The sequence below is a fragment of the Ranitomeya variabilis genome, chromosome 2 (genome assembly GCF_051348905.1).
Source record: "Ranitomeya variabilis isolate aRanVar5 chromosome 2, aRanVar5.hap1, whole genome shotgun sequence".
Lineage (NCBI taxonomy): Eukaryota > Metazoa > Chordata > Amphibia > Anura > Dendrobatidae > Ranitomeya > Ranitomeya variabilis.
This window is the reverse complement of record NC_135233.1, coordinates 144,234,726-144,246,958: the sequence shown is the minus strand read 5'-3', so window position 1 is coordinate 144,246,958 and position 12,233 is coordinate 144,234,726. Positions and strand designations below refer to the sequence as shown.

Sequence of the window (12,233 nt, the reverse complement as noted above, 5' to 3'; positions counted from 1 at the left end):
GGGGGATGTCTGTATATAGGAGTGGTGTCTGTATATAGAGGGATGTCTGTATATAGGAGAGATGTCTGTATATAGAGGGATGTCTGTATATAGGAGTGGTGTCTGTATATAGAGGGATGTCTGTATATAGGAGAGATGTCTGTATATAGAGGGATGTCTGTATATAGGAGTGGTGTCTGTATATAGAGGGATGTCTGTATATAAGAGTGGTGTCTGTATATAGGGGGATGTCTGTATATAGGAGTGGTGTCTGTATATAGAGGGATGTCTGTATATAGGAGAGGTGCCTGCATATAGGAGTGGTGTCTGTATATAGGAGTGGTGTCTGTATACAGAGGGATGTCTGTATATAGGAGTGGTGTCTGTATATAGGAGTAATGTCTGTATATAAGAGGATGTGGCCAAAGTGGCTACCAAGGATTCCTGCATGCCAAAATGGCTACCAAGGGGCCAATGTTGCTAACAAGGGCCCCCGCACATCAAAGTGGCTACCAAGGGGCCAAATTGGATACCCAGGGGCAGGGCCCTGCATGCCAGACTTGCTCCTGAGGTTCATTGGCAGCTGGCAGCGCTGTTCAAGCACCATGTATTTCCTTCAGGAAATGCCCATCTAGTTTAAAAAACATGTTTGTGATGCACATTGCATCACTAACCGCACTGGGGACAGTTTACATGGTACAAAGGACATGACAGGTTCCCTTCAACAGTCAGTCTTCTAAAATTCTTGCAGAGTGCAAATGGGTTAATCACCTGCCGATCATTTCCACCTTGTCTGGTGGCTGACTAATGCCAAACTCCATTAGGGATGAAGAATAGTAAGGTTTTTCATCCCTTTCCATTTTTCATTTTTGTTTCCCCATGTCTTGTGTGTGACAATTTGTATCCTGTTATGGTTTAAATAAAGTTGATATTTAAAAAAATAAAATAAAAATATGCTGGATTTTTTTCAACCTTTATGATGAGGAATAGTAGCTTGTTCCACGGCAGACTATGCACAGTAAGGGAGGAGGCTTCTGCAGCAACAAGGAGGAGGGAGCCATAGCTGATCTCTGGAGATGCAGAACACTCTCCTTAATTTTTCTCAGTTTTAATGGTAACATGGAATAATAGAAAAGGAGCAGATTAAGGGTGGGATTGCTAGATTATAGATTTTTGCGTTTTAGTCTTGCTTTACAAAAGTAATTCAGTTTGGCCCAAATATCCCAGTGGTTGGCAATGGGGCAAATGAATTAATCGGTGTGAAAGAATTTGAATGGCTATCGAAACCTGTCGGCTTGGTGATGTGAAGCTCCTGTCTCAAAGAATACAGAAACCGTGTTACATCGTTAAAGCTCGGCAGATAACCATTTTGTAAAACTTGTTTCCTATTGTTTAGGCTTTTCTTGTATCCATTTGTTATATTTGGGTTTACGCCTGACAGTCGTGTAAATAATGATACACATTTTGGAGCATTAATGTATAGGTCCTTGTATTTTCCAAAAGTTTTGCATACAAAAACGTTACAAACTCTCGTTATCTGAAAAGCATGGAATACATAGCAGGAAATATCTGGTTCCTTCAGACTTTATTTCTTGCCAAATTCTTTTGCTCCTAATAAACAGTGAATGTATAGATCTGCTGGGAGTTCTGTTTGTTAACCCTGAATGTGATTGATGGCTGCCACCTTGTTGTATCAATTACGCTAACTGGATCTGACATAGATTAGCCGTTGAGCGGACATTTGATATATGAACTAAATATGGCCCAGTTTGTTTAATAAAGCTCACTCTTTGGTTGCATGCAGAGGATTTCCTTTCGGTGTAATGGTGGCTGTGCCATGTGCAACTCATAACGCTTAAGTATATTTTAATACGTTCTTAATTCTCGCTTCATGTGGTCTTTTTATTGGTAGAATGGGAGAAGTATTAGCTAACAACTGTGAATAATCAGCGCAATAAAACCACACTTTACTTGTTACAATTCCTTAGCTTTGTGGGCTTTCTTGGCGTGTTATTCACCGAGGATCCCCTAATTTACTAGGACGTGTTTCCAGTATAACAATGTAGTTTTGTGGTTTTTATTGCCCAGTATAAATGGTTTGCTACTAACTGGAGGGAATCTAGTCTGTTTTGCTACTTTAGTACATTTTCCACTAGTTTAAGGAAAAACTTTGCAGCTAGTGCATCCTGTGAGGCATTTTTTTTAATAAAACTTGTACAGAACACATGTACAGTGCCTTGCGAAAGTATTCGGCTCCCTGGAACTTTTTCAACCTTTTCCCACATATCATGCTTCAAACATAAAGATACCAAATGTAAATTTTTGGTGAAGAATCAACAACAAGTGGAACACAGTTGTGAAGTTGAACAAAATTTATTGGTTATTTTAAATTTTTGAGGAAATTCAAAAACTGAAAAGTGAGATCAGATGAAACCAAAATCTAACTTTTTGGCAACAATGCCAAACTATATGTTTGGCATAAAGGCAACACAGCTCATCACTCTGAACACACCATCCCCACTGTCAAACATGGTGGTGGCAGCATCATGGTTTGGGCCTGCTTTTCTTCAGCAAGGACAGGGAAGATGGTTAAAATTGATGGGAAGATGGATGGAGCCAAATACAGGACCATTCTTGAAGAAAACCTGTTGGAGTCTGCAAAAGACCTGAGACTGGGACGGAGATTTGTTTTCCAACAAGACAATGATCCCAAACATAAAGCAAATCTACAATGGATTGGTTCACAAATAAATGTATCCAGGTGTTAGAATGGCCAAGTCAAAGTCCAGCCCTCAATCCAATCGAGAATCTGTGGAAAGAGCTGAAAACTGCTGTTCACAAACGATCTCCATCAAACCTCACTGAGCTCGTGCTGTTTGCCAATGGAAGAATGGGCAAGAATTTCAGTCTCTCGATGTACAAAACTGATAGAGACATACCCCAAGTGACTTGCAGCTGTAAACACAGCAAAAGGCGGGCAACAAAGTATTAAAGGGCCACTGTCACCCCCCTCCAGCCGTTATAAACTAAAAGAGCCACCTTGTGCAGCAGTAATGCTGCATTCTAAGAAGGTGGCTCTTTTAGTTTTAGGTTCAAGTATACCCCCAAAAAAGCGATTTGATACTTAGCCATAATTGGTGTCTCTAGCCACGTAGGCTGGTCCTCCCTCCCCAGCTTGGCCAGATCCTCTGCCGTCACTCACATCTTCTTGGTCTTTCTGTGCCGCCCCCTCAGCGCTGTTTACGTTTTCAAACCGGCGCCTGCGCTGTGTAGTACTGTCATGCGCAGATGCAGTAAGCTCTGGCCGTCTGCCGTCCAAGCCAGGCTTTCACACTGCGCCTGCGTGGGCAGTGCGGCCCCCACCTTTGGAATCCCAGCCCCGCACTGTGCATAATGCATAACACAGTGCGGGGCTGGGACGGCAGACGGCCAGAGCTTACTGCGCCTGCGCAGAACAGTACTACACAGCGCAGGCGCCGGTTTGAAAACGTAAACAGCGCTGAGGGGGCGGCGCAGAAAGACCAAGAAGATGTGAGTGATGGCAGAGGATCTGGCCAAGCTGGGGAGGGAGGACCAGCCTACGTGGCTAGAGACACCAGTTATGGCTAAGTATCAAATCACTTTTTTTGGGGGTATACTTGAACCTAAAACTAAAAGAGCCACCTTGTTAGAATGCAGCATTACTGCTGCACAAGGTGGCTCTTTTAGATTATAACGGCTGGAGGGGGGTGACAGTGGCCCTTTAAGTTAAAGGGGCCTAATAATATTGCACACCCCACTTTTCAGTTTTTGATTTTCCACAAAAATGTAAAATAACCAATCAATTTCATTCAACTTCACAATTGTGTTCCACGTGGTGTTGATTCTTCACCAAAAATGTACATTTGGTATCTTTGTTTGAAGCATGATATGTGGGACAAGGTTGAAAAGTTCCAGGGAGCCGAATACTTTCGCAAGGCACTGTATAGGGCTGTGTGGAAATACAATGCAAAAAAAGAAAACAAAAAGTGAACATTGTATATGGGGGTTGCACAAAGTAGCACGTGCCACACCACTGAGCTAAGGCTATGTTCACATGTCCATTAACCATCCGTTAGAATGAATCCTGCTGCACTCCTTTAGCAAAAAAAGGTGTGCAGACGCAACTTTTTTTGTTCCAGTTTTAAAAAACTGATTTCAGCTGGATCCGTTTTTTAACATTGAAGTCTACGGACAACGGAATCGTTAAATAACCGTCCATTTTTCTTTCATAGACATAAAAATCTAAAGTTGGGTCTGCACAACTTTTTTTGCCAACGGATTATTACTGGACATATGAACATAGCCTAATCCTGGCGATCATGAAAGGGGAAAACTAAACAAAATCTTCCCTCAATAGTCATTAATGGTGAAAGAACAAATGGTCTGGAGACCGACGCCTCTCCCAAGTATACTAGAAAGTGTATATCTCATAGACAAAGGCTGGGTGATGGATAAAAGATCCAGAAAAGCTGGATGGCTGTAGCAAAGAACTCTGGTAACAACTGTTTTCAGTCCTGTTTTTAAGGGATGATGGACTTTTTTGGGTAGCAGATCCTGTCATAGCTTCATGGCTTCTTTTTCGCTGAAGCCTCTAGCAGTTATTCCAGAGATTGGACTTGCTAATGACTTGGTTTACAGGCTAGTGTAATGTTCATACTTTAGTTGGAGGAAAACTTTCTGAAGACTCAAAAGGTTCAAGAGACTGTGACTGTTGGAGGTAATACGTTTGCTTTTTGTTTTTGGTTGGTTGGTTTTAGGACAGCTGTATAGTCAATAAAGCTGAGGACTAGTTGGTGCTGAGAAGTGGTTAATTTGTGTTTTGTGCCTTTTGTAAAAGGCTTTGGGCCCTGAATCATCAAGAACATCGTTGTTTAGTCCAGTCTTTTATCAGGGAGCATGTTTGAGTGCCTGATTCTTTTGGAGGCCAATACCTCTTAATGAATCAGGTGCATCTTGAAAGTGGCATGTGCCACTGTGTGTGCCTTGCCACAAATCTTACTCCGGTGAGGGATTGGAGGAAGACTTGTGACGTAAGATACACCATAGCTTATGAATTGGCAAACTGACGTTGCCACGCCCTGTCCTGCCCATTTTTTAAAGTGTTATACATCAGATTTCTGGCAGAAACACTTTGATTAATCGAGACCAATGTATTTTGTACACCTGCAATAAAGAACAGGATAAGCTCTGCTTGAACTCAACTTCTGCATTGGTCTTTGACAACATTCATCCCATTTTTCCTACCACTTACCTAATCTCCACACCATGCACAGTGCTTGCCTTTGACATTGGAAACCTTATATGAAAAATTAATTTTTCCCTCATCCCTTTCTGTTTTCAAATGGCAGGCTTCTGAGTTGTGCAAAACTTTTCTGAAACCAGTAAAATCAGTAATATCTATCAGCAGAATCATTGCTCAGTCAACGATGATTTCTGCCAATTACCCACCACACAGGAACCCTTGGCTCAGCGAGAGCTCCTGTGTTCTTTAGGAGAGATGCTTTAACACTCATCTGATGGTGGCTTCTCTCAGGGTGAACATAAGGATTGGCAATCAGAAATCAGACCCGTCGTATCCGTCTCCATCCTGGGGGAGAGTCCAGAGGCACCCGATCTTGGCGGTTCCTGTTGACGTTATTCCTTTGTGTTTGAGAGCTTTAAAGGGACAGAATGACTTCAGACTAAGTCCAGGCACTTTACGGCGGAACCAATCATTTAAATACACCTTTACACCTGCTTGTTTTCTCTCAATCTCCACCCTCCCTCTTTTGATTGACAGCTCTGGCTTCATAGGGCCTGAAAAGGAAGGAGATGGAGGGAAAACGAGCAGGTGAAAAGGTGTATTTAAATGGGTTATCATACCGCACAAGAAGAATTCCTTATGTATTTGTCATTGAGTTATTAGAGTCAAATACATTTTTTATTCTTATGTGCGTTTTCTCCTTTACTTGTTCTCAGGTTGCTGTAAAACTGCAATTCATTAGTGTAAATTGGGAGAAAAAGAGACATTGTCATTTCTGGTTTAAAAATCTTTGCAGAGCAACCACATGTGGCACATCTGGCTTAAATGGATTGCCCACTTCTTGGACTTCGCCTTACAAAATGCTGAATCACTCCCATGTAACTTATACTCACCATTCTACACTGGCACCGTTCCAGCAATGTCGGCCAATAAAGCACGGGTGACAGTCTGCAGCGCTCGCATGGCAGAACAGTCAGTGGCTGATAATGACCTGCAGCTCTCACTTTCCTTGGACAAGTATGAGCGCTCATTAGCAGCTGCTGATAATAGGCTGGAGTGCTCTCGTAACTTGTATAGGTACTTTCAGGCAAGCATCGGGAGACATCGCTGGTATGACGCTGTGCCGGTGCAGAAGGGTGAGTATAATGTGTGGGTTTTGCGTATAATCACTAATGGGGCCGGCCAATGGAAGTCTATAAACTTGACTGCTAAACATTCACCTGCACTGACCTCCATATATTTAGACTTTAATCAATATAGTGTATATACTGTTTTGTTCACTGATGAACAACCATGTCCCCCAAAATCAAGCTATTCATTTGTCATCACATTGAAAATTAAGTTGGGATCCAATGCTCTGTTGATTTCAATATTTTTTTTGTCGTATGTTCTTAGGGCATTACAGGTGCTTTGACTGTTCTGATGAAAGATGCCATAAAGCCAACCCTGATGCAGACATTGGAGGTAACTGATTCCTTGCATACAAGCAAGTTTTTGCGTTTTTTTAGCATTTTAATAGGTACATTGGTTTTGTTGCTTTGACAAAAGTGGCAGCGTAATGGAGAAAGGGGGTGATTGTCATTACTATGATTTGTACAAAACTTAAACTACATTATTATTTTTTTCATAAATCAATAATACACACGAAAATAAACTGTTATATATTATATTTTATTAGCAAAATCAGATTTTGTCCTCCTGGACTTTCATTTACACTCAAAATTCTCAATTGACAGGTAAAAATGTCTTCAGTGAATACAGCTTTTCCCATTATGGAGATGGTGACGACCATTGGTGCTCATAGTTCTATGGAGAACTGTAATTTCAGGAGAGCTTTCTCTAAAATGTCTGTGTCTGCCTCTAGCTCTTCCCCTGTCCATAAAATTTTACAAGCACCAACTGTCATCTCCTATCTCAGTAATAAGACATTGTCTTCACTGAACACACATTATACATGAAGTGAGAATGAAAGATCAATCCAGGAGTTGAAAGAAGCTAATTTCTCTGCTTAAGGTATAGTACAAAGATGTGTTCATTTTTATTTCATTAATATTAATCAATAATACACATAAATATTACTCTTTAAAGGTAATCTGTCAGTTGGATCATTCTCCTAAGCAGTCTATATGGAAATACAGGTCATAAAAAGTTGAATAAAATGCTACTTTGATATCTGCGATCTTATTTTTTTATTCCATTGTGGTAGATCGGCTCACTTGGCTGCGCATACAAGTAGACACAGGAACGCTGTCTATTTAAATCTTCCACTGGTTCATTAAACGTACTGCATAAACCAGTGCAGACTTAGAAAAATAAACTTTGCCTTTCTGGCCTAACTGGAAACCAAAACATAGCATATAGCACAGTCTGTGTTGCTGTGGGGATCCACCCGCTCAGGAACAAATATTAAAAAAAAAAAAAAAGTTCAGCTTTCCTTATCATGAAACACAGCTTTGAAACTCTCCTCTCCAGGCACACCCAACCACTGAATGAGCCAGAAGGCTATGTATTTACCTTCTGGTCTCCACCCGGATTAGAGATATGTTGAACAGCCTCTCATCCACTCTTCAGCTGTTCATTAAACCTAGCCCTTAACATGACTGGTTAATCCCTCTCAGTACTTAGTGTGCTGGAGCATTTTCCTTGGTTCATATCACTGAAGCAAATAACCTCAGTGACACACATCTCCCCTCCAGTATTCTGCCAGTGGCTTTGTCAAAAAGCAATCCACATTTTTCTTTTATATCTATAAATGAGTTAAGATCTATGGGCCGAACATAAATCTCCATGAGAATTTTCCTCCAGAGCTTATTTTTATAAGCACCTGGAGAGATTGGGATCTGCACCTTTCACTGGACAGGAAGCCAAGAGTGCAAAATAAAAAAAATCAACTCCCACTTCCTCCTCCTGCAGCCTAGCACTTGGCCTGCAGCTTGTGGCTTTGCAGCCTAGCATTTCTCGTTTAGGTGCTGTGGCCTAGTTAAGTAAAGCGCCTGTCTTGTCAAAAGACCCTGTATTCAAATTTCAGTAGTGTTTGGCCTTGTGTCTTGCATGTTTGACCTGCCACCTCCTGTCTGGCCTCATGTCTCATATTTTCCATTCCAACTTATGTTTGGCGTTATGTCTTGTGTTTGGCATGCCACCTTATGTCTTGTTTTTGGCCTGCCTGAAAATTTTCCGGCCATTTCATAGTTGTTGAACCTTGCAACCTCAGGTCTAGGGTTTTCTTCGGCTGCCTCTGCCTCACGGCGTGACTTGATGGGGCCTTCAATGGAGTATGCTTTTCAATGCTATGTACAACTTTGGGGGTCATGGCTTTTGCCTGGTTAGCCTGACAACTTGGGGCTTGTAGGTCGGTTTTCACTACTGTCTCAAAGCTTTACTACCCTTTACTAGCAATACTGCTGATATTTGTCCAGTTGGCTTCCAGATGATACCGTCAGTCTGTGGTGATTCTATTAAACTACAAGGAGGGGCCTTAATTAAATACAGTCTTGGGAGTAGCTGGTGAGTCCAACATACTTCCAGTCATTCCCTTCTACTTGAATAGCATATCGAACTGATCCGCATTTAACATCTATGTCCCATGTCCCAGTTTGTCCTCTTGGCAGGAGGCGTAAATGGTTGCACTAATAAGAATGAAGCCATTGTAAGTCCATTGTGGGGATTCTCAAAATGGACTGGTTGCCTTTTGGCTAAGCAAAATATCTACGTCCCAGTTATCCATTTAGTTGGAGTTGGTCATGGTTGTGATAAGCCAAATAAAATCATTGTAAGTCAAGTAAATCTTTGATATCTTGGAGTCATAATTTGGACTGGCTGGCATTTAACTGCACAGAATAGCTCTGAACTGTAAGTACGGAGAACCATATACAAACCAAAAACTATGTAGGACAAAAAAGTCCGCCAAAAAAAGTTACAAAATAATTTTTATTAAATCACATAATTTTTAAAAATTATCGAGATGAAAGCAGACCATACAGAAGATGGAAAAAGCAAACACTGGACAAAAGGTATTCTAGATTTGTGTTCTGGAGATTTCAATACAGAGCATTTCACATCCTAAAAGATTTTTTCAACCTATACGGCAATTTAAGTAACTCGGTGATATAGATATGAGCATCAGCAGCAAGTAAAGTGCGTAGTGCAAATCATTGAAACATACAAAGGGATGCGAGATGTATAAATAAAGAAACAGACACAACTGGGATTGTGTCTCTGATGCCTCATAAAGAGATGTAAAGTACCAGTAAGAAATATAATACAGGATTGTGTAAGGTACACACCTCCTAGGGGAGATCAGGGACAAATTGTGCACACCATAGCTCAAGTAAATCTTCGGTGCACCCCTTCTGAGGAAGAAAGAAGTCGAAACGCGTCAAGGGGTATACTGGACGTTATTGAACTCTGGGTATTTGACTGTCCCTGGCTCTTATATGCTTAATGTTATGCTGTACTATTTAGTTACCTTGAGCTATGGTGTGCACAATTTGTTAGAATTAAGTTGGAAAGTCATTTAGGTTCCAGGTTAACCTTCTAGTGGGATTTGTAGCTTAGGAATGACTAAGCTGAACACAAAACCAGTGTGCATCCAGTTGATCTTCCCAGTTTAGTGTCCTAAAATGGACTGCTAAGCATTTAAGTTGATAAACTTCTACATTACCCTCTTTAGTTTACTCTTCGTTTGGAGATGAAAGACGGACATAGCTGCTCTAAGCTGAATAAAACCGCTGTAAGTTCAGTTAAGGCCGGGATCAAACTTGCGAGTTCAGTGCGAGAAACTCGCGCATCAAGTCGTGGCACTGCCGCTGGCACTTGGGGCCGAAGTGTGCGGCTGCATGTATTTCTGTATTTCTGCCGGGACTTGATGCAAGAGACTCGCGCAAGTTTCTCGCATTGAACTCGTAAGTGTGACTCCAGCCTAAGACTCCTAGTTGGAGTCACAAAATGGCCTTGTGGACGCCAAGTGATTAAACTCTCAATGTCCCGAATCTACCCTCACCGCATGGTGTGGAAAAATTAACTTGATTGGGCTAAGTCAAGCGGCACTATACGAGTCTACCCTCCTAATGGCGGTGTGAGCTACACTCGCTAGTATGGATCTGGTAACTATCCTCCTAATTGAGAGTTGCATGACAGACATGGGTACACCAGATCTGGTGACAATATTCCAAGACCACTGTATCCTCCCGGTTGAAGTCGGAAAATTTACTTCTTGGAAATAAAGTTGGTGTAGCCATTATACCCAAGTCATCAAACTGGTAGATTGTACTAAGTGATGAGTTGGTTAAATATCCAGTCAATGTGCTTTTAGCGTGGTAAAATGGCAACTCTGCAATAAACCTTTAAGGAGAAGAATCGATGGATGACTTAAAACGTCCCATTATCTTAAAACGTCCCATTATCAGTCAAACTCCTGTGACGAAGGCGAAACCTCTTCGCTAGTTAAAACAAATGCTTTCGCACTGAGGCAAGATTGTTCTGCTTATTACTCAAGAACAGGATGATAGTCCCCTCAACCATGTACCTTATGGACATGAGTTCTAATACCTTGGTTTAAAACCATCTGACCGTTGACCAATGCAATGTGACGTTTATATCTTACTGATGAAGTCATACTAACATAGTTATTAAGGTTGGAGGAAGACTTTAAAGGGAACCTGTCACCTGAATTTGGCGGGACAGGTTTTCAGTCATATGGGCGGGGTTTTCGGGTGTTTGATTCACCCTTTCCTTACCCGCTGGCTGCATGCTGGCCGCAATATTGGATTGAAGTTCATGCTGTGTCCTCCGTAGTACACGCCTGCGCAAGGCAATCTTGCCTTGCGCACGCGCAGTGTGCTTTGCCCAACTGCGGGCAAAGCCGAAAAGCATTAGTTCGCATGCGCCGGCGCACTATGTCCCGGAACACAGCAAAATACTTCCGGGACATAGTGCGCCAGCGCATGCGCACTAATGCTTTTCGGCTTTGCCCGCAGTTGGGCAAAGCATACTGCGCGTGCGCAAGGCAAGATTGCCTTGCGCAGGCGTGTACTATGGAGGACACAGCATGAACTTCAATCCAATATTGCGGCCAGCATGCAGCCAGCGGGTAAGGAAAGGGTGAATCAAACACCCGAAAACCCCGCCCATATGACCGCAAACCTGTCCCGCCAAATTCAGGTGACAGGTTCCCTTTAAGTCCATCTTGTTCAACCCATAGCCTAACCTAACATGCCCTAACATGTTGATCCAGAGGAAGCCAAAAAAAACCCATCTGGCAAACAGCTCCACATTGGGGGAAAAAAATTCCTTCCCGACTCCACATACAAACTGGTTCCCTGGATCAAAGCCCTATCAAGGAATCTAGTATATATAACCTGTAACATTATACTTTTCAAGAAAGGCATCCAGTCCCCTCTTAAATTTTAGTAATCACTCATTGCAACATCATACGGCAGAGAGTTCCATAGTCTTGCTGCTCTTACAGTAAAGAATCTGCGTCTGTTATTATGCTTAAACCTTCTTTCCTCCAGACGTAGAGGATGCCCCCTTGTCCCCGTCTCAGGTCTACGAGTAAAAAGGTCATCAGAAAGGTCTTTGTACTGTCCCCTCATATTTATACATTAAAATAAGATCACCCCTTAGCCTTCGTTTTCCCAAACTAAATAACCCCAAGTGTAATAACCTATCTTGGTATTGCAGAACCCCCAGTCCCCTAATAACCTTGGTCGCTCTTCTCTGCACCCGCTCTAGTTCAGCTATGTCTTTCTTGTACACCGGAGGCCAGAACTGTAGCACACAGTATTCTAAGTGTGGTCCAACTAGTGACTTGTATAGAGGTAAAATTATGTTCTCCTCATGAGCATCTGTGCCTCTTTTAATACATCCCATTATTTTATTTGCCTTTGTAGCAGCTGCCTGACACTGGCCACTGAATATGAGTTTGTCATCCACCCAGGTCTTTTTCATTGACTGTTTTGCCCAGAGTTTTAGAATTAACCCCTTTCTG

At 42.0% G+C, this 12,233-nt stretch overlaps 1 protein-coding gene across 2 annotated transcripts in view; it reads left to right on the top strand.

Moving 5' to 3' along the window:
- Window positions 1-12,233, top strand: part of MTHFD1L (methylenetetrahydrofolate dehydrogenase (NADP+ dependent) 1 like) — a 310,972-nt gene that overhangs the window by 122,219 nt on the left and 176,520 nt on the right. Inside the window, exons 1-2 of one of the 2 annotated variants that reach the window (XM_077283048.1) lie at window positions 1,016-1,093; window positions 6,638-6,706. In XM_077283048.1, coding sequence (XP_077139163.1) covers window positions 1,091-1,093; window positions 6,638-6,706 — 72 coding nt within the window. In that variant the 5' untranslated portion in view covers window positions 1,016-1,090. Of the gene's footprint in view, window positions 1-1,015; window positions 1,094-6,637; window positions 6,707-12,233 lie in introns of those variants that run through there. The other variant, XM_077283047.1, reaches the window with a different exon arrangement.